Below are 27,313 nucleotides of genomic sequence, written 5' to 3' on the forward strand. Positions count from 1 at the left end.
GTAAACTCGTATACAACGTCTTCATTGTACTGATGGTCCTAGTGGCAATGTATAATCGTTTTTAATCGTTTCTTAGAACCAAAACGCTTGATCAGAATTAAATACATACTGCCTTCTGATATTCCAGTGCAACTAGCCATTTCCTTCACTGACATGCTTGCATCCTGCTTTACTATAACCTTTACAGCGGCAATGTTTGTTATAGTAACCGAGGTTGTAAGGTCTTCGTTTAGATAAACGGTAGTCATCTTTGATAGACAATATTTCCCATCTTTAAAAGCTTTGACCAATCTAAAGGTTATGACTTGATATTTAGGTCCGTATACTATATACCGCACAATTCATTGTAGATCCATTGCAGCTATAACAATCCTAATGCGACATTTTATGTACGTAGCCTTAATTCCTGTTCATTGTACAATATGGTCAGTAAATTGGTCATTTTTTGTGTACACAAAAGTTTACAATCTTTGTCTAAATATGTAAAACAGCTTTTTAAGAAGTGAATATAATACAAAATAAGAAGTAGAATTTGAAACGTCTTGATGGCAAAGTTGGCAAAGTCGTTAAACTTAAAGTTTATCACGAGTTCGAGTCTCACAAGTTGTTTTTCCCCCTTTTTTCATTTTTTTGATAGATGCAAATGAATCGGAATATCAAGGTAGTTTTGTTATAAAATCTTATATTTTAAGTATACCGGGATTAATATTTGTATCCTGTGTTTTGTGTAGTATGTAGTAGTCACAATACTTGTGCAGTACACGAGTATTTCGTGCCAACTGAACTTTAATTGAAAAATGCAGTATAAGGTTGCCTACATTGAAACAAACGAAAAAAAGTGAAATGAGAAGTAAATAAAAACTAACACAACACTCGTAATCCTTACAAGTAAAAAACACATATTATTCATACAGGAATATTTTTTGCGAACCGAACCTGTCTTGCATATTCAACTGGGATTTTGTTTTGTTTGTTTGTTTTGGGTTTTACGTCACATCGACACAGTATAGGTCATATCGCGACGTTCCAGCTTTACTGGTGGAGGAAGACCTCAGGTGCCCTTCCGTGCATTATTTCAGGCACGAACTGGGAATTTAACTGACAGCCTTACTTATTGTGTTACATGGACAGTTGATAAATTTGTTGATATTTTAATGTAGATCGTAAAAAGATGATAAATACAATATGATAACTGTTTTACACCGTAATCACTGGTAATAGTGGACTTTACCGCCGCGTCACTAAATAATTATCCTAAACGTACTGCATTGTATTTCGAATTGAAATGTGCGAAACTGTCAATAAACAAACCGTTATGGATAGCTATTGAAAACCTCATTCGAGTGCAATGGAGCGTTTTAAAATACTATAAGACACCTTTTAGTTACATAACTTATTGAATGATCCTCTTTATGTAAATTGTACATGTTAGACTAAGTGTAAGACATACAATTTGACATTTAAATACATGCAGTCATTGACCACTGTAGTAAAAATGGTTGGTAGAAGAGACGACAAAAAAAGATGAAATACGGGCTTACATCAAAGCTCGCTCAAAACTGGGTTGCTCTTTGAAGCAGTTGATGACTGACCTCTTGAGTCTGGTGTAGAGTGCATCAAAAATGCACCAAAATCAGGTAGACCAAAATCTGCATCTCGTAACGAAATCGTTTCCAAAATAAAGGATATCATTGAAGGAGATGCCAGATTTTACAGTTCGTGATATTGCACGAAAGGTGGGCATATCACTATCAACGGTTCACTTTATTTTGAAGAAGCATTTCAAAGTCAGAAAGATTTCTGCTAGATGGGTGCCACATCTGTTGACCGATGAGCAAAAGAGGCAACGGGTTAAGGTGGGCAAAAAGCTGCTTCAAATGTTTTCAAAATATGACAAAAAACAGTTTGCCAATGTCGTTACAGGTGATGAAACTTGGGTCCATTATTTTCAGCCCGTCAGAAAAGTTAACAACAAAATCTGGGCCACTAAACACAACAAACGCCCAATAATTGCCATACGGTCTTTGAGTGCTCATCGGTCAACAGAATGATGTTGCACGTATTTATTATCCCTCAACCGAGTCTGCAATTCTCTTGTAATTTTGTTCTGATTAATGCTTCCGAGGGATCACTTTGTCTCCAGATTTTTATACTTCACAACAGCAGGTGTCAAGTGCTGTGTGGCAGCTGTACTGTAAAAAGTTGCCCCGTACTTCACTTCAGTGTTGTTATATTTTTCTGGTTCTTCGGGATCATTGATGCCAGCACTATTAAGTGTTGAGAATTGAGTACCGCTCAAGCCGGTGCTAGGGGACGTGAGGGATGCTGCACGTATTTATTATCCCTCGTGTACAGACTCAATCAAACCGAGTCTGCAATTCTCTTGTAATTTTGTTGTGATTAATGCTTCCGAGGGATCACTTTGTCTCCAGATTTTTGTATGCAATTTTCTTCTGTGGTGAAGGAGTCGCAATAAAAGTGCCGGTGAAAAAGGGCAAAAGTATCACTGGGAAGTACTACAAAGACGTAGTACTTAAAAAACTGAAAAAGTATTATAAGAAACGACGCCCTGTCACTGGTTTTAAGCATATCCGTCTTCTACATGACAATGCCCCCGCTCATACCTCCGCAATAGTTTCGGCGTTTTTCAAAAAAGAAAAAGTAACTGTTTTGCCTCACTCCCGTATTCTCCAGACCTTGTCCCATGTGATTTCTTTTTGTTTCCGAAATTGAAATCCTTCCTTGCTGGGCGGAAATACAATTCCCGACAGGCACTTGGATCTGTCATTCATCAGTACCTTATTACTGTGCCCAAATCAGCGTACCGTGACGCCTTCAAGAAGTGGATACATCGGCTAAAACTTTGCAATTCTAGCCACGGCCGGGGAGTACTTCGAGGGCATGAAATGAACACTTTTGAGCTAACTTAAAATGTGAAGTCTCCAGATAGAAATAAGCAATACATTTCATATATGATAAATAATCGTTGATACCACTCTTGGTGAAATCTTTTTCTACAGGCAACAATCAAAGAGCTGCCAGTACTAAAGCATTCAACCTGAGATTTTTGTGTTATTGATGTGGCAGGTGGTCAATAGGCAATCATGACATGATGGCTCGAGCAATACATAAAGTTAACATCATCCAGACAATCCATTCAAATGTGTATATTCCATTCATTGAAAAAAAAACATTTCGCTCATTTTCGGCCTAAATTTCTTTTATGAGTGGTCATCGTAAGCTGGTAATCAGCAGTGCGAATACAGGTAAAATTGCCAACAACTATAGTCCCCATATTCTAATTTATGTATCTGTGTCACTGGTATACATTCGATTGTTATTATACTTAAGGACAATGAAAACGCACGGTCGGGATAATTGCATTTTAACAAGGAAAATATATTTCTTTTAAATATTTTTTCACTGTTTCATAAAACCGAATGCATTCCGGTCATTTAGATGCCAAAGTTATGAAAAATGATTGCATTTTAAAGAAGTTATTGCATAATAAAGACAGTACCCAAAAAAATCAAAAGTAACACTTTCGGCTAATTGTGATAAGATTACAACAGAAAACGGATTGAACCGATTCATGGTTACTTTATGAAATGATTTTTTAACTGTTGATTATTTACTTGTTTTTCACGCCTTTCTAGAAATGTTAGACACAAATGAGCAATTAAAATCTTTATGAAAATGAATAGTAAACTATGCCAATGGTCAGTTTTAGAAATCGTAAAAGCTCACATTAGAAATTACCATATATATGTACACACTTTTCCTCTATAAAAGTTGCTAAATTTCAAAACACGTATACTGGAAGACTTGCTAGCAAATTGTATGCAATGGTTCTAACAAAAGAAATAACCGCTGGGTAGATTTAGCACAGATTCAGACTGGTCTATCTTACAAACAAAGCGCCAACCTTTTTGGTGTCCATCGGTCTACAATTTATCGGCTTCACCAGCGTTTTCGCACTACACTACCGGCCGAATGGCGTCAGATTCCACAGGCGACTATCCGCACCGTAAGGTCTATGAGGCAACGATGTACATCTGTAAGAGGCGCTGATGGAGGACATTGTCTAAGGATTCCGACGGTGACAGTACGAAAAGACATTTATGAGTGACGTTTTGGATTTTCATTGTGGTTTTTGCCTTTGTTAAGTTTGCATTACTGTGATGAAAAAGTGTGATTTTGAGATTTTCACCTTAGGTTCTTCGATTTACTGGTGTACATTTGATTTTAAACATTTTGAATTATTTTCAATTGTTAATTTTGCGTTTTGTATTAAAGTTATGATATATATCTAATGGAGTTGCTAATGTTTTGTTTTCATGTAATATAATGCATATAGAGCGAGCGTGCGTTTTCATTGTCCTTAAGTATATATTGTTCACTTATAGTGTTCTTAAAATAGTTACATAAACAGTAGTGTTATATGCGCGATAGCTTTATTGGTTTACCAATTACATATTTAAAGAAAGCAAGTACATTTGCATATATAAGCTTCAATTATAGAAAATCTGCGAGGACATAGCCCAATAACCATCGGTATAATTATTACTTAGTATCACTTAATCATATATTAATTTAGAGAGACATAGATGCTCATTTCATGACTTTCATTTTAGTTTTTTTTAAAGATATTTTATAATTATTTATTAGTTTTACTTCCGCTTGATTAGTTTTAAACCGTTCATGATTGATATCTAAGTTCTGGCTTCAATAACTTTACATGTCTCTTTTATTTTGGTGTTGTGCGACAGTCTAGCAGTACTATAAAACCTGTTCGCTGAAGTCTCTTTAGCTAACTCCTGAGCGATGCTTTTAGAATCGTATCTTCCCGGTCCTTTCCGTGAAACTTCGGATATGAAAGTAAGTTACAGCACACTTTTTATATTTATTATTATGGTTGTAAACCAAAAGAACACAATGTCTACCTATTGAAATTTGTAACAACGTTGATAGAACGTCTTAATATTCATAATGAGCATTACAATATGCAAAAACTATAGGTGGAGAATTAACAAAGAGGAAAGTATCCCATATATAAGGGCACAAACCGGTAGATTTTCACCGACAGGGTTTGGTGTTTGTGTGCCTTAAAACGTTTCACATTTTTCCGGATTTGCATGATTACAATTGAACATCAGCATTGATTATGATTGTAAGACATAATTATATTCAATCATAATTTTACCGAAATAGACTTTATTTTCCTTCAGATGTCAATTAAAATACATTCGTTACATTGTCAAAAATTACACCTTTTGTTTTTGTTTACATTTAAGACCACGTAGTAGAACTACTTTCAATCCATATAAAGTCCAAGGTTCAGTCTGATTAAAATCAGCTACGGATTAGGATCTGACGATCACCAATAGGTTGTCACCTTCTCGTGACCTTTCAAACAGCCAATCATCGGCGAGCTTTACAATTTTGAAAGCGATGCGCTTTCTAATTTTAACTGCTGGAAAAATCAGTACTGATCGAGTAGGTAATTTTCAAGACAGCATTGTCCATCTACCTGTCATGTAAATTGACAAAACAATCTAAGGGTCTATTATTTCCGGTTTGTTTGTTTCAAATTACTTCAAACATTTTGCTTTCTAATTTGTTTTACTTCCACGGACAACGATATTTTGATACTTCGTCTAATGATTATGTGTAAAGGATGTTTGATTGCATGGTTAAAAATAGCTTTCTCGGGAAATTCGGTTGCAATCAGATCTAATAATAGCCGCTTGTGATTCATATACAAGTTATTTATAGTATAAATTAAAGGATAGTCCTAAGCAACTATAAAAAACTTTGATTGGTTGTAATTTTGCTGACCAATCAAATCAGCTACTACATATGCAGCGCCACCTATGGTTTGACTAGTGCTGCCCCTGTCATCTTGGGGAAATTTTGCGGCACCCAGTCATTCTGCTGCTGCCGTTCAAGGAGTCAACATCTGGGAAAACTTTTAAAATATCAAGGTATTTATTTAGGGAATTTTGCACCTATATCTTATAATACTTCAATATTCGCTACTAAAGTATTTTATCATAGTCACATCTTTTTATCATATTGAGTTCAGAAACATTAAGCTATCAATAATTCACCACAAAAGTCTAATATCAAATATATATTTATTTTATATTTTATTTACATCAATAATTCACCACAAAAGTCTAATATTCCAATATATATTTATTCTATATTTTATTTACATGTGACTATATAAGGGAATTGAACTATGTTGTTTAAGCCGATAGGTCAACAATTGGAACATTTACTGAAGTATTTAAAAAATTGATAAAACAATAGAAATGGATCATATTCTTTAAAATTTGCTTGAAAAAAAAAAGTTTTAAGTGATTTAGAATGAACAATTATATGATGAATTATAAGTTTTTGTATTTTATTATATGAGCACTATATATAGCCCATATCGCAATATCGGATCATGTCCATCTCACACATGCCAACAACTTCCATGCATAATTCTTTCGTGGCTTATTGAACATTATATGTCTATTAACGTATTTATTCGTTGTATCTTCCATAATAGACCAGTTCACTTTAATCACTCAAATTTACATTTAAATAGGGTGTCAACTTTCTCCATTATCCGAAGATTGGCGGAAAGGGTCGAAAAGTTGCGATTGCTGATTACTACGTATCATCCGGAGTTTGACGGAAAGGACCGAAAAGTTCAAACTCCGCAGCCAATCAAATCACTGTGAAGAGTTTGCTAGAGTTCTCTTTCCTAAGTAGGCCTAGGCTTGGGAAAATCCCCATAGACGGCGCTTATTAATACGTCACAGTTCACAACTTTGGAAAGGATGGCATCACAACCGCACAGCAAAAAGCGAATTTGCTATTACTATGATGGTATGTTATGCTTTATTTTAAATTAAGTGTGTAAAATTTCGATAATTTTTAAGAAACACTGTTCGATCCGGCGTAATTTCCAAAAATAATTACAATGTCATATCGCGCATTTTCACGGCGGGATTTCCTGTTAGTCTGCCCACTGCCAGGTTTAAATTATTTCATTAAGTATCATATAAGCTATAAGAAATGCACAGTAGGCTTAAGTACATACTTTCTATTTACATATAGAAATAATGGTGACAAGCTTTTAATGTCATCGTTTCGTGATATTGCTCTTTTATTGAGGAAATCACACTGACCTACTTTTTGAAACGCATGCAAACAATGAACTACGGAATACCATAAACCCGAATTTTATGTACGACAGTACCTTGTAACATGGTTTCAGAAATAAATGTTTCACGGTGTCATTAATGAAGGATGCCATACTGGAATAATAACCTTAGTCAGTTTTATAACAATCTGTTAACATTTTAAATAAGAAAATTTGCATTTATATCCATTTTGAATAATTAAATGGTCGAACCACGGCTCCATATAGTTGGCTAAAGAAGGAAAAGTATGGAAGACTGAAATACGAAATATGTGTACCATGTTAACAAAGATAATAGTTGTCCTGCTACATTGTAACAATTTGAATGAAATTAAAACACACATTTTGTATGTGATAAGGCTGTTGAATTATTATAAATATAAATGTTATTCTAATAATGTTTACTAGATACAAACCAAAATTTTGCGAAATTTTGGTCAATAAATAATTATCACTAGAATGATTTTCTTATTTGTATGTGTGCGCATGCGTGTGTGTGAAAATCAAATACAGTAGATCTATCATAAATCTGTTATTGTTTGAGTAACTATTAAAACAGTGCCATTTAGATTAGAGGTGTAACGTTTCATCGATGCATCGATACAATTTGCGATCTACCCTGTCCTCAATGTATGCATCGTAATGAATTTATAAATTCCAATATATCAGGATGCAATACATATTTCACCACCCGATGCATCGATATAGCGGGAAAGTATCGCAATACACTAATAGTTATGGTATAATGAAAAATACTTTTAATCCTTAAGTAAGAAGTAAAAATCCTTAAGTAATAAGTAATGTAAATTGTTGAAAGATCAAAACTTGCAAATAAGTTATAATAACAAGTTGAAGAGTTTATTGTTTTGTTATTGTAATAGTTTTATATTACATTCGTAATTATGCTGTGAACAAATGACCAAGTTTTTTATATAGATAAAGTCTGAAAGTCAGTATTGTGATACGTATTCACTGATTCTCATAAGAATTGTGAAATTGACAGATCAAAAGTCGAAAAAATGGATCTTCTTAATAGGACCTAATTTCAAAGATTTCGAAAAGTAAAACCTTTAAATGAGACAATTGTGAAATTTTTTGAACATCAACCAAATACTTTGCGAGTACTACTCTCTGAAAGAAGCAACCCTAGTTGTAAAATTTATCCTATTGTAATGTACGTTATTACCAGTTTATTAGTCCCCTACCGGTTTAACCGGAGGGGACTTTAGGTTTACCCTCCGTCTGTCTGTCCGTCTGTCCGTCCGTCTGTCTGTCTGTCTGTCTGTCAGTCCGTCAGTCCGTCCGTCCACAAAACTGGATCCCGCGATAACGCAAAAAGTACTGAAAATATTTTTATGAAACTTGATATATGGATAGATGGCAGTATGGAGATTATGCACGTCTTTTTTTTTTTTCCTATGTTGAAAATTCTGGTTGCTATGGCAACAAATAGTCTGAAAATATGGCAAATTTAACACATAAACTGGATCCAGTGATAACTCAAAAAGTACTGAAAATATTTTTATGAAACTTGAAATATGGGTAGATGGCAGTCTGGAGATTATGCACATCTTTTTATTTTCTTCCTATGTTGAAAATTCTGGTTGCTATGGCAACAAATAGCCTGAATTTCAAGATTTCTGATTTAAATTTTTCAGCTTTTTTCACTATATGTTCTTTATTTCTTAAGGTGTTTACTTCAAACTTTAAATATAAGTTCCTGGTCATCAACCACATCATATGTGACAAGGTTTATAACTCTAGCACAAAAAATATTAATATTACCTCCCTTGAACTTAGATTTTTTAGGGGAAAAAATGTTGTCTTTTTTAAATAACTTCTTTATTTCCTAATGTATCTACTTCAAACTTCATATATATGTTTCTTATTATCACTCGACATTTTTGAGAAGGTTAAATACTCTAGCAAGACTATTTCCAGAATTATGTCCCCCTTGAACTTAGATTTTTTTCGAGAAACTGGTATTTTCACTCCAACTTCTTCATTCCTTATAGGATTTACTTTAAAATCCCACATCGTAATAATATGACAAGGTTGTATAAACATAATTTCCTTACTAAGCATGGAAACTTAACACATTACTGTGATATAAACAAACTTATTTTATTATGTTTTGTGGTCGATATTTTCAAATACAGACTTCATCCTCAAATTCATTATAAATGGCAATACACAGGAGTGTATGACAATTAAAGAACTTTTTGAGGGACCGGTAGGGGACTACTGTATTGCCCGCAATACTATCAAATGCTTGTTAATTAAAACATTCCGAATTTCACAAGAAATATTAAACATATCCACTTCAGAGAACTTTATTTTTGCCAATTGTATTCATTACATTTATAAAATAACAAAATATTTGACTATGAAACAATTGAAATATTTTTTTCTTGAGCTTGCAAAGTTATCGCAATAAAACGCAATTCTACAAAAGTACGTTTATTTAAAATGCGGAATTTTTGATGATTGATTTCAATTGTATGATTCCATTTATTTGTTCTTATGTTTTGTTTAAACCTTACTTCAATAATGATAACGTGACGAAAAAAAACTTTGCAAACAAAATACATGACTAAAATTTTGTGGTAGAGTCTTTTTGACAGAACATCAATTGTCTCGGACATTACGTAATCCAGTAAAAATATTCGTTGTGGGTAATAGTAATGGTTATTATTATTGTCATTTTATTATACAATCATTTTTATACGCCCGTTTGAAAAACGGGACGTATTATGGGAACGCCCCTGGCGGGCGGGCGGCGTCCAATTTTGTCCGGAGCATATCTCCTACATGTATGGAGGGATTTTAATGAAACTTCATAGAAATGTTCACCACTATGAGGAGCAGTGTCGCGCACATGAACCAGGTCTCTAGGTCAAAGGTCAAGGTCACACTTAGAGCTCATTGAAAAATGCTTGTCCGGAGCAAAACTTCCACATGTATAGAGGGATTTCAATATTACTTGGCACAAATGTTCACCATTGTGAGGCGGAGTGTCGCGCGCAAGTTTCAGGCTCTTACGGTCAAGGTCAAGGTCACACATAGAGGTCAAAGTTCAGATAAAAATATGAAGATGTGTATATGGACCATTTAGTCATCATTTACTGAGGGATTGTAACACAAATGGTCATTATCAAGACTATGGCTGTGATACATATAATTTAGGTCAATATATACAAGGTCAAGGTCACTAAAGATGATGAAATATCCAGATTTTGTCTGGAGCATATCTCCTACATACATGGAGGGATTTTAATGAAATTTCATAGAAATGTTCACCATTATGAGAAGCCATGTCATGCACATGAACTAGGTCTCTAGGTCAAAGGTCAAGGTCACACTTAGAGCAAAATTCAGGTCCCTGCAACCAAGGTCAAGGTCACACATAGAGGTCAAAGTTTAGATAAAAATATGAAGATGTGTATAGGGACCATTTAATCATCATTTATTGAGGGATTGTAACACAAATGGTCATTATCATGACTACGGCTGTGACACATGTACTTTAGGTCAATATATGCAAGGTCAAGGTCACTAAAGATGGTGAAATATCCAGATTTTGTCTGGAGCATATCTCCTACATGTATGGAAGAATTTTTATAATACTTTATGGAAATGTTCACCAACATGATATGTATTGCTCCATGCATGATCCAGGTCTCCAGGTCAAAGGTCAAGGTCACACTTAGAGCTCATTGAAAAACGCTTGTCCGGAGCAAAACTTCTACATTCATAGGGGGATTTCAATATAACTTCAGAGCTCCAGATAATTTTTTTGGCCAAGGGGTTTTTACCCCTCAAAATTTAGAGCGAGGGGTAAAATGCAAATTCTGAAAAACTTAAGGGGTAAAATCTGTCAAAAAAGCATTTTGCATTTTTTATAAACAAATTATAAACTTATTGTATTGTTTGTTTGTTTGTTTATTTTCTTTTTTTAGAAAAACCTTTACAGATTAAATACTGATTTAATGTGAAACAATACAAAACATGCCATGTTAAGTCAGACTTCCAGAGTATACTGGAACTCAAGTTTAGGATACAATATTTTTTTTCTTTAAGGCCATCCTTAAAGAAATGTTTGTTTGCAGTAACCCGACCCAGAATTTTCAAGGTGGGTAGGTAGGTCAATTTTTTTTTTTTTTTTTTTTTTTATAGAACTGTACTCCAAATAAACATGGAATTTCAAAATGCTGGACAATATATGCTTTGATAATCTGGTAACAATTAATAAATTGATTACTGAATTCTAATTTAATAGGACCTACATTTTATTTCTTCTATTAACCTTTAAAAGAACGAAAACAAAGCACAAGGCATAATTTTCTGATTAAAAAAAAAAAATTTATCCAGACCATGAAAAAAAATTTTGAGTAGGGGCAAATTTTGTGAGTTGGTCGCGTTACTGCAAACCAACATTTTTTTAAGGATGGCCTAATTCTGTTGGCATGTACCTTATCATGTACTCCAGTTTGAACAATTATAGTTGATATTAGAATTAAAGAAACATAAACAAGATTTTTTTTATCTTTCTTTATTGGTCTGAGAGAAAATTGTCCGTAACTGTAGACTGGGTACGAAAATATTGAGTACAAAACTGCAGGTGAAAAACATGTTATTTTGTTCCAACAACAAAAGTTAAAGAAATTAAAATATATTTTTGTTTATATTGAAGCATAAGCATGTCAATAGATGCCTAAACAAACTTAATACTGTGTTAACTCCTACGATGATTATCTGGCACAAATTGCATCAATAATTTCACAGGTTGATCTACGGGAGTTACCTCCCTTCTGTATTTCCTGCTACTTTCGTTTTTAACATGCATTGTTGACAACAGAATTTTTAATTTTCAATGCAATAAACTGGAAATATATTGTATTTTTATGCTCAAAACATTTTCTTTTTACATATCAAATGCTTACACTTCTATTCTTTCACAGTCACTGGAGATGATTAAATATCCAGATGTTGTCCGGAGCATATTTTCTACATGCATGGAGGAATTTTAATGTTACTTTATAGAATTGTTCACCACCATGAGACGTAGTGCCCTGCACATGAACCAAGTCTCTAGGTCAAAGGTCAAAGGTGAAGGTCACAGTTAGAGCTCATAGAAAAATGCTTGTCTGGAGCAAAACTTCTACATGCATAGAGGGATTTCAATATAATTTGGCACTGTGCTGAGTGCCGTGCATAAAATTCAGGTCCCTGCGACCAAGGTCAAGGTCACATATCCTGTGCATATCTTCCCTACTGATTTGTTTTAAGGTTCATTTAACAACACAGTGCCAAGAATAAAAACTTGCTTGCTAGATAACACTTATCCATAATGCCCCCATCTCCATCTAAAGCTTTCGTAAACGGGCGTATTTTGTGACTATGGCACCCTTGTTTAAGTTTAAACTTAATATTATTAAGTGTGTTCATATAAGCTTGAGTTAATAGCATGGGTAAATAATATATACATATACAAACAAATTAAATTACGAGTATAACTATGTACCCGACGTACAAAAGAAGTTATATACCTGTCCTTATATTAATATCAATGTCATAAAACATATTTACTGAGATCGTGGGCATATATGCACCGTACAGAATAACAATACATATATTACAATTCATGCCTTTGATATTATTAAGGCTACATCAAATTTAAGATTTGAACAAAACATTTCAAAAAGGGCATCTTACTAGCCAATATTGAGATAAAATGTATTTTAATTGTTAATTATTATGTGCTTCCTACGTAGTTTAAAATAGTTCAATTACAAAGAGCCAACATTGTCTTTTCCTCTTCTACACTTGTAAGTGCAATTGCTACTTATTTCAAATTCACAATACATTACATGACTGTAGAGATGAAGAAAATTTTCAAGATCTGCGTGTAATGTTCGATACTAATATTGTAATGTTTGATACATCGTTGTTATATGTTGTAGATGCTATCATGTGTATAATATTGTAGATGATATATTTTAAACATGTCAGCAACTATGTTAATAGTATCTGATAATATTTTCAGTTATTATATGTATGTTTATAATAGTAGTTTTTTTACTACAAGTGAAACGTTATTGGGGTTTGAAACTGATTTAGATGATAATCAACAATATTGCCTCATATATATTTACGCATTTAAATTACAAACACCTATTTGCTTTATTTAAACAATATATAATTATGGAATATTTTCTCAAAACAAAAGCAAAATCGCTGAAAACCTTAACAAATGTAAAGATTGCCATCAGAATAATTCAGTTATGTCCGATACAAAATGTAGTGAACATTACAATACCTATTATGAAAGGTATATCACTTATAATCTATATCTAAACAATTTCAGTAAGAAAACCTTGCATACAGATTCTTGCTTTAGAAGAAAATAATTATTAAACGTATTACATCTTTGTTTTTGTAGTTACTAGAATCTGATATTCAGTTACTAGATTCTATAGCCTTACTTATACAAAATTAAGAAAATTTGATTATAACTGTAAAAATACAAAGGATGTATACATTTATGCTGCATCTATGATTAAGTTTAACACAAAAATGACTAGTTTAAGTCCTGGTTTATTGAAAATTAAGTATACTAAAGCCATGTTACATTTTTATTGTATTGAACATTGCAGTCGCGTACATTACAGACATATGTGAATATAGATATATTAAAAGATTCATGGGTACAATTCTTTCAGATTTGGTTATTATATATCCCTCCAAATGTAAATCATTTATTAACTAGAAATGTGTCATCATGCCACGGATGCCCCCGCATGCAGCCAAAATTTCAGATGTTATAATATTTAGATCTAGTTCCAAATTTGTTTGCACAAATTATTTTTTTATTTTAAGTTCAAAGACCTTAAAACTTTTCAATGTTAACACAAACCATTTTCATACAATGTTCAAGGCACTGAAATTATTCAGTCTTAACCTTTTGAAAATAGTATATTTCATATTTGTAGCCAAAATAATGGCTACATACATTTCCACAAAAGTATGAGTGCTGAAACTGAAAGTTCAAAATTTTTCCAACATTCAAGAAAGATAAATTTGTCCAAAATCATTGAACCACGACCAAATTCAAACTTAAAACTGCTTATTCCTAAGATGTATCTATATTATTATCAAAGTGAAAGGGACATAACTCTGCCAAAAAAATCATCGAACCATGACCAATTTCCAACTTTACTTGCCCATTCCTTTGACATATCCATATGTCAAATTTGAGTTGAATGTGTAACACTGTTGGGTAGATAATGAACAGAAACTGTAAAATTCATATTATTTTCAAAGTGAAAGGGGCATTACTCTGCCAAAAATCATTGAACCATGATCAAATTCGAACTTGGCCTGGGTATTCCAAAAACATATCCATAAAATTATGTCAAATTTGAGTTGAATGTCTTGTACCGTTGGGGAGATAATAAACAGAACTGAAAATTTCATATTATTTTCAAAGTGAAAGGGGCGTAACTCTGCCAAAAATCATTGAACCATGACCAAATTTGATCTTGACCTGCGCATTCCTTTGAGTTATCCACATGTCAAGTTTGAGTTGAATGTGTTGTACCGTTGGGGAGATAATGAACGGAAATTGAAAATTTTATATTATTTTCAAAGTGAAAGGGGCATAACTGTGCCAAAAATCATCGAACCATGACCAAATTCGAACTTGACCTGTATTTTCTCATGACATATTCATATGTCAAATTTGAGTTGAATGTGTTGTACCGTTGGGGAGATAATGAACGGAAACTGAAAATTTCATATCATTTTCAAAGTAAAAGGGGCATAACTCTGCCAAAAATCATCGAACCATGACCAAATTCGAACTTGACCTGTATTTTCTCATGACATATCCATATGTCAAATTTGAGTTGAATGTGTGCAACCGTTACTAAGATAATGAACGGAAACTGATGATGACGGAATGACGGAAGGACGGAACAGGGTAACACTATATGCCCCGGCCATTACATGGCGGGGGCATAAAAATTCCTTAATTGGGAAATAGTGCACAGAACGTACTAATTTTTAAGTAGCGAACACTACATGCTTAAGTCATCATCTGGCACAGGCTGTCAAAGTAATAGAATCTCGGTTAATTCTTAGAATTTATCATAAGAAAGATAAGTCTGGCTATAGTAGCATAAGTATTTAATTGTAAATAAACATATAAACGACTTAGATTACTTAGTTATTTTCAGTTATGTTCGGCACTTAATTTACAAGTCGCGTACATTACCGATGCCAGTAAATTTTTGCGACAGTTCTAAAACATTCTACATATGACAAAGATCAGTCTTTTCAAGTGGGTCAAGCTTCGAAAACAGATAAGAAGACATACATACTCCTGCACAAATTAATTTTTTGCCGAAATTGTATAGGTTTTTGGGGTTACACTAGCTCAAACACGAATAATCCAAAATGGCGACAGTCTCGAACATTACATTTCCAATAGCTTCCCTCATAAAATTTTGGTATCGAATGTGTTATCAATGAAGTCTATGGATCAAAAAATTCCCTTATATACTTTTTGCACGTTAGCTATCAAATAGCAAGTTTTTCTGAATCGATTATGTTCAGAGTGTGCAGCGACATCAATTTCACAATTCGCGTGAGAATAAGTGATTGCATCGAAACATAAGAATCGCAATATGCATCACATTTTATCAAAGTATGCAATACATATCGTGAATCGCATCGTTTGGAAATGCAAGTATCCTGATATGTATCGTGACAGAAAAAAATGGCAATGCACAGCCCTAATTTAGATAAACATTTAGTAGTAGTATCTTTATTTACATCTCTTCATTGCATACATAGTGTCTACTCTAGGATTTGATAAATAGGGGGATTTTTATCTAAAAGTGAGAATTTATTACATTTGTTCTTTTTCTTCCTTCTTTCTCTAAGTAAAATTTTCCCCCTGACTCTGAAAAAAAAATGGGGAAGGATTCTCACAAAATAGGGGTGAATCCCCCATCCCCATCCTAGAATAGACACTGCATCATACACATGATAAAAACATACATATATCTTTTAAAACAAAATAAATAGATGCAATGCCATTCCATATGGAAAGTATGTTTACATTTTTAGCTCTTGAGACTTTATAAAGTTTACTGGTTGGAGAGATAAACCAGACATTTGATAGATATTTTTGTTTTTCAAGAAACAAGAACATGGCCACCTAGTAATGTGCAGGACAGAATGTGTTACTAAATTTAAATTTGGTAAACTTTTAATGTGTTTCAAATAACAATAAGTTATTGTATACAAAAACTGTCCCTTAATGTTCTTTTTACTAAACTACCATCGGTACCCCCAGCTAGTTCATTGACCACTGCAGTGTAAGAAATTAGGATTTGAATCGATTAAGCTGGTTGGGCTTGTTACTGTGAAAAGTTTGTACCCCGAGGAGAAAGGGGCTATTGGACTACTGCTAATTTCGAACACTGCCACTGACTCAAGAAACAGTTTTGAAAATACAGTCAAAGTGTCGGCAAAATATAGATCAAACATATGAAATGAAAAAGTAAATGAATGCTGCTAATTTTCCTGCTATTTAATTTTTACATAAAAATTACAGTGTTGACTTTAATCTTCCGTAGTGGGGAAAAAAGACCATGTTTTGGATACCCCAATCTGGACCTTGAGACGTACCAGATTCTATATCCATAAATTATTCTTGTAGTGTAATGTAAAGTCTTTGAACAGAAACTTTGTTTTTGTAGGTAAATATTTTAAATGTACAAAACGTTAATTGAATTATTGCAAAAAAATATGTGATTTAGTATCAGAGTTATCTCCCCAACCAGTATAAGTAAATTTATTTTAAGTTAGATCTACTTTATTTATTTTGAGTTCTTCTCTTCTCTTACAGGTGACATTGGCAACTATTATTATGGACAGGGACATCCCATGAAACCACACCGTATACGCATGACACATAATCTTATTCTTAATTATGGTCTCTACAGAAAGATGGAAATATATGTAAGATTTGAGTCCATGATTTTAAAATACATGTATAATTGCATGCACAAAACATGTTTGCATTTTTATACACCCATTTTGATATACCCCCTAAAATCTGTCTCTCTGAAAAATCAGTCAATGGGTTATCTTAACAGTAAACAAAACAAACTTGTGCCATTTAAAGAAATGTACATTCCTATAATATTTGTAAAGTTTGGAGATCTTTTAAAATATATTTTGTTCCCTCATTAGAAATTCAGGGATACTGTATATGAGAGGAACACACTTGTTAAAGTAGAGCATGTAATAGTATCAGGGAATGATATAGATACATGTATACAAATGTATTATAATATATGTTTCAGCGGCCACACAAGGCCACCCAGGAGGAAATGACCAAGTTCCATAGTGATGATTATATCAAGTTTTTACGAAGTATACGACCAGATAATATGTCCGAATATAATAAACAGATGCAGAGATGTAAGGATGATACTTCACTGAGAATATTGTTTTCTTTTCTTTCTTATTTCAATTTGATATAGTAACTGTTCAGTTTATTTATATAACAAAACTAGACACGTCTTTTTAATCTAACATGAAAAAATTGGGGCGAATAAAAACCTTGTTTACAACGCAAAGTACATGTATATATTTGAATTTTCGTCTGCTGCCACATTTCTAAAAAAAAAATATAGCAGATTCTGTAAGACTTGCATTGCTTTTCAGTACAGTAGTACAGTAATAATCAACCCATGCTGCACTGTACATTTTGCCTTGTACAAACCATGGGTAATATAAACTATAAGTCTGTATATTACAGTCAATGTCGGTGAAGATTGCCCAGTATTTGACGGCATGTATGAATTCTGTCAGCTGTCAACAGGAGGATCTGTTGGTAAGAAGTGACCTTTGTAAAGTTTGTTAACAGTCATTGATGTATGAATACTTTGAAACAAATCCTTGGAACTAATTTTTGTAATCCAGTGTTCCAAGTGAGGAATTAGATCAGCATTTTTCAAGTTCAATTTCAATCAGAAACATTGATTTATAGCAAATTAAGATTATTTAAAACTGTTAGTTATAAGTTTTATAGTTAAAAAAAAACTGTATACCCAATTATGGGGCCATTGTATATAGTTATGCTGTATACATGTATCATACTTAATTGACATCATGTTTCAATTTTTGTCTCCAAGGATATAATTTTTTGTTACTTTCAATTACTTTTAAAAGTAATATTTCATTAGCAAACATTTATAGTCAGTTATATTAAACTGTTACTAGTATAAGTAATAAGTTATGTACTGAATGTCGCAGTAATTATTTTTATTGTGTTTTATTTTAAGCTGGGGCAGTAAAGTTGAACAAACAGGCAGCAGATATTGCTATAAACTGGGCCGGTGGTCTTCATCATGCTAAGAAATCAGAGGCATCAGGATTCTGTTATGTTAATGATATTGTACTTGCCATTCTGGAGTTACTCAAGTAAGGAGTTTATGTAGTTATTCTTTACTGTTTATTGAAATTTCAGTTAAATGAGATTTTGTGTTAGAAGGTAAAGTTGATGTAAATGTCAGTAGGAAAAATGTAAAGTTAACAAGCCATTGAATTGTAATGTGACATAACCTTTCTTGTATATGTAAGTAAAATATGTGTAAAAAATAGTCTTGCTCATCAAACAAATAAAGTTATTTATATGCTTTATAGAGCCCGAGTCCACTAATTGCCTTTTGTGAAATTTCTGTTAGTGGTTTGTTGTTTTACTGTTTGTCTTAATAATCTCTTAGCTCAGAAGCAAAGTTGCATGTTTCTAATTTTTCTTGATAATACAAGTATCTATATCTGATGATGGCTATAAGTAATGTAAGTTAGATTCAGTAAATAACGACAGTAAATTTTGTCATACATAAAAAAAAACAAGAAAAATGAAAGTTTGGTGTATATATTATTGTGAAATTATATAAAGATGATTGTTATTATAGATACCATCAGAGAGTGTTATATATAGATATTGACATTCACCATGGAGACGGTGTAGAAGAAGCATTTTATACAACAGATCGTGTGATGACTGTCTCATTCCATAAATATGGAGAATATTTTCCTGGTACAGGAGATCTTAGGGTAAGATTGACCTTCATTATGATTGTAGATTAAAGTTATTGATTCAGTAGACATTGTTTAATTAATAACTATGCTCTACATGATCAAGTTGATGTCTACTTTTACCTTGTAAGGGTCATTCCTTATTAGCTTTATAAGGTGTTAACTTGAGACAAACATGCACCTTTGTGGTCATGATAATTGTATGTTACTGTCTTAAACTTGTAACATTGGAGTGAAGTTTTACTGAATTATACCCGTTAATAATGGTTTTGTTGCAAATCATCTCTCCCAATAACTTTGAAGGCATTAATTTGAATATTCACATGTGTGAACCAAGCCTTATTAACATTAGTTTGGGAGTTATTCCCCTTTGTGAACATTAAACATTCGTGTATCTTGTTTTATTATCAAACTGAGAATTGTTTAAAAGTTAGTGTCATATGACAGCTTTTGCTGGGTAGTATCTAAGTGTTTATTACTTATATTTAAATGATAATACCTAAATTGTAACTTTGAGTTTTGGATTGAAGATTGATAACTTTTATAAATTATAATTATTAGATATATATCTGATTAAACTACAGATTATGTATTACTGTGAAATCATTATTATTCGTGGGGCACGAAGTTTCATGGTTTTCGTGGGTAGGTCAATCCACGAATTTAAGATCCGACAAACTTTTATCCCAACAAATACTTCTTACCCAGTCTCTGTTCTATATATATTACAAACATGCGTCGGCTCTTTTCCGGCCGATATTTCGTGAAATGGATGTAAATACAGGCAGATAATCAGGTTAGTGACATATTAAATCCGTTTGCAATATTTAAGAAACTTGAAAGAAAACTCGATTATATATCCTCAATTTACTGTCACAAATGTCGCATATACATACTTGATCATTGTAGTCTACTAGGACTTGATTGTGTTAGCAAGAATACTTATCATAATCGAGTAAATATGGGAACTCAGGCAGTGCTATAATTATCGCTAATGAAAATTGTCAGTTTGCTTTTAAAAAAAAGTCTTTGATATTAATGTCGTAAGTACACAAAACATTAAAAAAAATACGACCGCTAAAACAGATTTATTGTACATTCTTTTGTCGTTTTTAAATGATCAAGTTTATATGAATTTTAATCTGTATTTGTGCGAATGCTATTCCGTAAACATCAAAGACGCCACCGACTTTTACAAGATTCACATATACTCGTAATATTTACCGAGATTATTTTATATGCATGTAAATTAACACAGTCGCTGTGACGTTGCGTGTAGTTACTGTCAAATATGTTGACCAATTCAGGGTGTAAACTTTTAAACTCGCTGGTTAAAACATATCAGGTGTCGTATAAATTATGCGATGTTTACATCGGCGAATTACAGGGTCAGTGTGTCCAATGGAAGTGCATATCATGTCACATAAATGTGTTAATTGCAGTCAATTTTCGGCAGTAACTGTGCTGTATAAGAGTTATGCCCAGAGGCAAGGATTTAATTTATTGACAAGCGCTGTGTGACAAGTAAAGATATGTACACGTTGTAAGTAAAAATGTTCGGCGGTTAAGATTACTTTGCATTAGGTTACTGAATTTTTTTTTAACAAGAAAACGAAAATCCACGAATTTAAGAACCCACGAAAATGCCCGTTTTGATAAAACCACGAAATTTCATGCCCACGAATATAAGTGAATTCGCAGTACCATATAGAATATAGTTATGTAAATATTGTAATGATTGACGACATGTATAAGTGATGATGTATATTTTTTAGCTCGACTATTCGATTCGATAAGAATAAGTAGAGCTATTGTAGTCACCCGAGCGTCGGTGTTGGCGTAACCATTATGTTAAAGTTTTTATAATACCTTGTGATGTATATTGAGATAGAGTTTGTTTGTGTACAGGATATAGGTGCAGGAAAAGGGAAATATTATGCTGTCAACTTTCCTCTAAGAGATGGTATTGATGATGAAGCATATGAAACTATCTTTAAACCAGTGAGTTGTAAAATTTAACTTTAAAATCTAGGATTCCCTAAAATTTAGTTAGTTTTGAAATTTATTTATTTGCTTTATGCCACAATTTCACAATTTAAATTTATTTTTAGGTATATTAACATTGAGTTATGTTTGTACATATATACCATTTTTACACATTATGTGATTCCTGAAATTTGTCTTGTTGGAGTGGTAAAGTTAAGTGCATACAGAGTAATTTTCATATTCAGCCGGTAATGTACATTGGGACTTCCTCAAGTCCTACATTATACCCGTTTATGAAGGCTAAAGAGATTGGTTAAACAGGGCCCTATAAGAACTGTAATGGTCAGTTAGATAATGTTGTTGTTGTTGTTATTAGGTGATGACCAAGGTTATGGAGATGTACCAGCCTAGTGTTATAGTGCTACAATGTGGGGCTGACTCACTATCAGGAGACAGACTGGGTTGTTTTAATCTTACTCTTAAAGGTCAGTTCTAATTACTTGTAACATTACTACTATCATAATGTTAGCGTTCCATGTATTTTCATTAGGAGATTTTTTATTATACCCCCACCACAAAATGTGGGGGGGGCTATAATGGATTCGCTTTGTCGCGTCGGTCGGTCGGTCCGTCCGTCCGTCCGTCCGTCTCCATTTTCGTGTCCGCTCTATAACTCCTATACCACTTGAAGGATTTTCTTCAAACTTGGCTCAAATGTTCACCTCAGCAAGGGGATGTGCAGAACCCATGTTGCCCATGTGTCAGCTCAAGGTCAAGGTCACAATTGAAGGTCAAATATCAAACACAATCATATATTAGACAGTATGTCGTGTCCGCTCTGTAAGTCCTACAATAATTGAAAGATTTTCTTCAAACTTGGTTCAAATGTTCACCTCAACAAGGGGATGTGCAGAACTTATGTTGCCCATGTGTCATCTTAAGGTCAAGGTCACAATTGAAGGTCAAATCAAACAATCAAATATTACACAATATGTCGTGTCCGCTCTGTAAGTCCTACACTTATTGAAAGATTTTCTTCAAACTTGGTTCAAATGTTCACTTCATCAAGGGGATGTGCAGAACCCATGTTGCCCATGTGTCATCTTGAGGTCAAGGTCACAATTGAAGGTCAAATATCAAACAATCAAATATTACGCAGTATGTTGTGTCCGCTCTGTAAGTCTTACACTTATTGAGAGATTGTCTTCAAACTTGGCTCAAATGTTCACCTCAACAAGGGGATGTGCAGAACCCATGTCACCCTTTTGCCGGCTTAAGGTCAAGGTCACAATTGAAGGTCAAATATCAAACAATCAAATATTACGCAGTATGTCGCGTCCGCTCTGTAAGTCCTACACTAATTGAGAGATTTTCTTCAAACTTGGCTCAAATGTTCACCTCAACAAGGGGATGTGCAGAACCCATGTCACCCTTTTGCTGGCTTAAGGTCAAGGTCACACTTGAAGGTCAAAATTTGACTTAGAAAATGTTCTTAAATTTTAACATATATCTGAATATTTCTGAATCTAGGAAAGGTATTGGTTGAAACTTAAAATATATATGAAATGTCACAATTAAGATATGCTGGTCAAGTTTCATAACTCTGTATTGCATTTAAACAAAGTTATGCCCCTTTTTAATCTTCAAATTTACATACAATCACATATTAGACAATATGTCGTGTCCGCTCTATAAATCCTATACTAATGGAAGAATTTTATTCAAACTTTACTCAATGTTCACCTAAACAAGGTTATGTGCAGAATCCATGTCACCTTTGTGCAGTCTAAAGGTCAAGGTCAAAAATTGACTTAGAAAATGTTCTTAGATTTTAACATGTTCTTGAATATTTCTGAAACTAGCACAGGTATTTGCTTGAAACTTAAAAGATATATGAGGTGTCACAATTACGATATGCAGGTCAAGTTTCATAACTCAGTATTGCATTTTGACAAAGTTATGCCCCTTTTTAAGTCTTTAAATTTACATACAATCAATACTAGAATATATGTTGTGTCCACTCTATAAATTCTATACTAATGGAAGGATTTTCTTAAAACTTTACTCAAATGTACACCCCAATTTGGGCGATGTGCAGAACCCATCTTACCCTTGTGCCAGCTTAAGGTCAAGGCCACACTTGAAGGTCAAAAATTGACTTACCAAAAGTTTAGTATATTGGGAAAATGAAAGGTTATTTGTAACTGTTTCGAACATGATTTGATAATAGATATTTATACTATTACCTGTACAATAAGTCTTTTTTTCAACAGAGATAATTTCTTTTTATGTATTTGTACGACTTGTTATTTCCTTAACCACCTTTCCAAGTCGTCTTCTGTCAAGGACATTGGTGGGGGTATGAATCGCATTCAGCGATAGTTCTAGTTTTGTATAGAATATAACGACTGAGTGTGTGCTTTTTAATCAAGTTTGAATATAATTTTCATAACATTTACTCAAATAAAGTTGTTGTGCAGTCTCCCAAGAACAAAGTTAGGGAAGTCTATTTTCAGTTAAGACCCAAACAGAGTCTTGTTATTCATTCTTACAGAAATGCTTAAGGGTGTTTCCGAGAGTTTTCATAATTATAGACATAGGCAAAATCGTACCTGTTCAATAGAATTTCTTTAAATTTGGCATGTTATTAGAATAGAATAATAGAAACATTTAAGTGGAAAAAAAATTGGGCTACCGTTCTCAGTTTTAATTTTGTCTATATGTCTGTATGAAAACTGCCGAAGAAGTCTTGAAGTAGGCTTTTATTTAGCCTTTAATCTGCTGAATTTGTGTAAAGGGTTTTCTCTGCTTTGAATTTGGAACAGTCGACCTAAACTTTGAAAGTATTTCAGTATAAAAATAAAAAAATTGACCCAACAGCAGTCTCTAGTGTGTATAGATTGAACATTTGGTTCTATACTTGTGGGAATGGCTAATCTTTTTCAGTTCCAGCTTGAAGAGTTAATTTATCAGTTAATTATGAGAAAATGATTTTATATACTTAAGTAATAAAGTTAAAAAGGTAAAAGATTTCTCAATAAACCAACTTGTTGTCATTCAGTTCAATAAGACTTGTTGATGTATTCTTATCTCACAGTAAACCTGTGTTATTATTCAGTTCATTACATTTAAGACTTGTTGATGTATATTTACAGGTCATGGTAAAGCTGTAGAGTTCATGAAGAAATGGAATCTTCCATTGATGTTACTGGGTGGAGGATTTTTCCTTTAAAAAAAGTAGCTAGTTGCTGGCCCAACATGAAACATCAAATAGCTTTTTTCAAGTAGAATTTTGAAAATTTGGAAATTTAAAACTGTACACCCAATCCCATCTTTTTTTTTAAAGGGGGAAAGATTTTCGAATTTTTTTTAAATTAATTGGGTTTTTAAAATTTTAATTTTAGCCCAAAGGAATTTTTGTTTTTTAAAAATTTGGAAAGGATGTCATGTTTTTATATAATTTACAATGAATAGAGGATATTGAATGAGTGTAAGTTCAATACTGAATTTATTGCACGAGTTGAAAAAAGAGGCTCACATAATATTATTTTATCCAAAGAGTTCAATAAATTCAGTAATGAACTTGCACGAATTTAATATTCTATTTATCACATACCCAAAATAAAGACCGTTTAAAGTTAAATAAGAGTCATTTTTCTTTGACGCGCCTATAGTATAACGCTAACATTTAGAGCGTCTTTACACTATGTTTGTATAACGCTAATGACGTCACGTCAAAATACATGCACGGCCATGCAATACCCATTTTTACGGAGTCGCAAAATCGGCACGGGTGTTAAAATTATGTATATTATTAATGTTGTGTTTTATTTTGAAATTGCCTGTTTATTTGATCTTATGTCTTGTATTCTGATGAAGCTTCTGTATTTAGGGAAACAAGTAAATAAATGTCAGACATAAAATATGTGTTATTGTTGGATGTTTTATGTTTGGTAAAGAAAAGTATAGAAATACTAACAAATTTCTTTAGTCTGAAAAAAAAAATATTATGCAGATGAGATAATAATGGAAAATAAATCTGGAAATTTTACAGTTTCTGTTATTCCTATGTTTAGATGGCAGTAAGTTGGAAGTAGTTTGTTAATATTGACAAATATATGTATGTGTGTGATTAAATGTTTCTTTTTATCTGTCCTTACAGAATTACCATACAATGATTACTTTGAGTATTATGGACCAGACTTCAAGTTAAACATTAGTCCCTCAAATATGGCCAACCAGAATACAGGAGAATATCTGGAAAAAATCAAGTAAGTATTTACATATCAGAGACATGAATTACATGTGTACTTGATATTCATCTACATGAACGTTTCACCTGATGTATTTCTTAATGGAATTGTTTAGTTTCCATTGTGTGTATATCAAGATGAAAATTTAAATGAGTCTATTGGCAGAATTAAGCCTGGTCAGACTGTATTGATGTGCAGGCTTCTGCCCAGATACTCAGGCTTACCTGTATATACCAGTGGCAAGGTGATAGGTGACACTCGGTTCCAGCACAATATCTAGCATACATTTTTTTTTTCAAATGGCTTTCAATAAATGATTCCAATGCTGTTATATTTTGTCAGTTTGAGTATTTTTGGTTTGTCTCTTGTTTTATCTGACATTGTTAACTAAAACTCACTATTTTACTGATACAGTATTAATTTATTATAGGACAAGGTTGTTTGAGAACTTGAGAATGTTGCCTCATGCACCAGGTGTTCAAATGCAAGGTATTACTATACTTCTTAACTTCTTATCCTAGATGTATAGAATTATTAATATTGTAGTTAAAACTAACCACTAAACAGTTACATGTACTGGACATTTTTGATGAAATATTTAAGGCCTATAATGCAAAATCTGGAAATTTCAGAAAATATATTTACAATTAAAAGTTAAACCAAATATTACTGAACTTATAATTTTATCATATTTGAAGTTTAAAAAATAGAGTTAAATCTTCACTGTTTAGGTATATTTCATATTCAATTGTCTGAAAGATTTCGTGTATCTTGACTGGTTTTGTCATATGCTGTCTTTTACATCGCAATGTTTATACCAATTTATTGAATATCCATACAAATGTAGATATTTGCTATGTTTTAGCGAGTTGTATGCCAATGTGTATACTGAAAGATTTTATTGTTCAACCTTGCCTTCTCATGTCATACCTACATGTTATTGTAACTATGTCTATGGGTTGAAGACAAGATTTTGCAATAAAGTTGAATTTGTTATAGACAGGTATCCTGTAGCCATGTATGGTAAATAACTGTGCTATTGTATAACTATTTCAGCTATACCAGAAGATGCCCTCAATATGAGAGTGTGATAATGAGACCTAAAGAAAACCCGAACAAGCAGAAATCTCTAGTAGTCCCTTTAACATTTACGATATGATACTGATTCTTGTTCTCTTATTTTAAAGCCTGTCATTTTCCTCGGTTTTTGTACTTTTCAGTTTCGGCTTCTTAATAGGATTTTTTTAAATTGTTCTTAAATTTATAACATCTTCAATGCATTCTTTTAATTTTTTTGGTCCTGTATTTAAATTAAATTCTTAGAAACTTTTTAGATTTTTAGAAATTGAAATGTTTACCAATGCCTGGGTCAAAAATTGGCATTGCACCATTCACCAAATACCCCTTTCTGGATCAGACTTTTTACAGAACATTTCAAGTTTTTTTATCGCTAAATATCGCTAAGATAAGAAACATTCAAACTCATGAATTATAATCATGATGTTTATGATTTGAAAGAGATTGTTCATCATTCAATTGTTCATCTATTTATGTTGAATGTACTAGAAAGAGTTCCATTGTTTATGTTATATTTATAAGATTACAGTATTTCTGACAAATAAAATGATATTTTCAGTACGTGCCAGTGATAAACGTATCCACTGTGATGAAGAGTTTTTCAGACTCGGAAGACGAGATGTCAGGACCAAACGTGAGGCTGGACGGTCGACGAGACAGCAACATCACACAAACCTAA

The 27,313-nt window shown here is 32.9% G+C and overlaps 1 protein-coding gene across 1 annotated transcript; it reads left to right on the top strand.

Annotated features, from left to right (window-relative positions):
* Nucleotides 1–5,870: 5,870 nt before the first annotated feature.
* LOC132748703 (histone deacetylase 1-like) lies at nt 5,871–27,313 on the top strand. Its single transcript, XM_060738318.1, is given in 16 exon segments — nt 5,871–5,984; nt 6,599–6,882; nt 17,115–17,227; nt 17,575–17,692; nt 18,033–18,107; nt 18,559–18,697; nt 19,195–19,336; nt 21,227–21,319; nt 21,681–21,789; nt 24,460–24,534; nt 25,184–25,204; nt 25,467–25,575; nt 25,988–26,046; nt 26,614–26,634; nt 26,637–26,689; nt 27,194–27,313. Coding segments are annotated over 15 exon segments (1,296 nt in total). The 5' UTR covers nt 5,871–5,984; nt 6,599–6,833.

The sequence above is a fragment of the Ruditapes philippinarum genome, unplaced genomic scaffold (genome assembly GCF_026571515.1).
Source record: "Ruditapes philippinarum isolate M1 unplaced genomic scaffold, ASM2657151v2 ctg7215_1_1_1_1, whole genome shotgun sequence".
NCBI classification, from domain to species: Eukaryota; Metazoa; Mollusca; class Bivalvia; order Venerida; family Veneridae; genus Ruditapes; species Ruditapes philippinarum.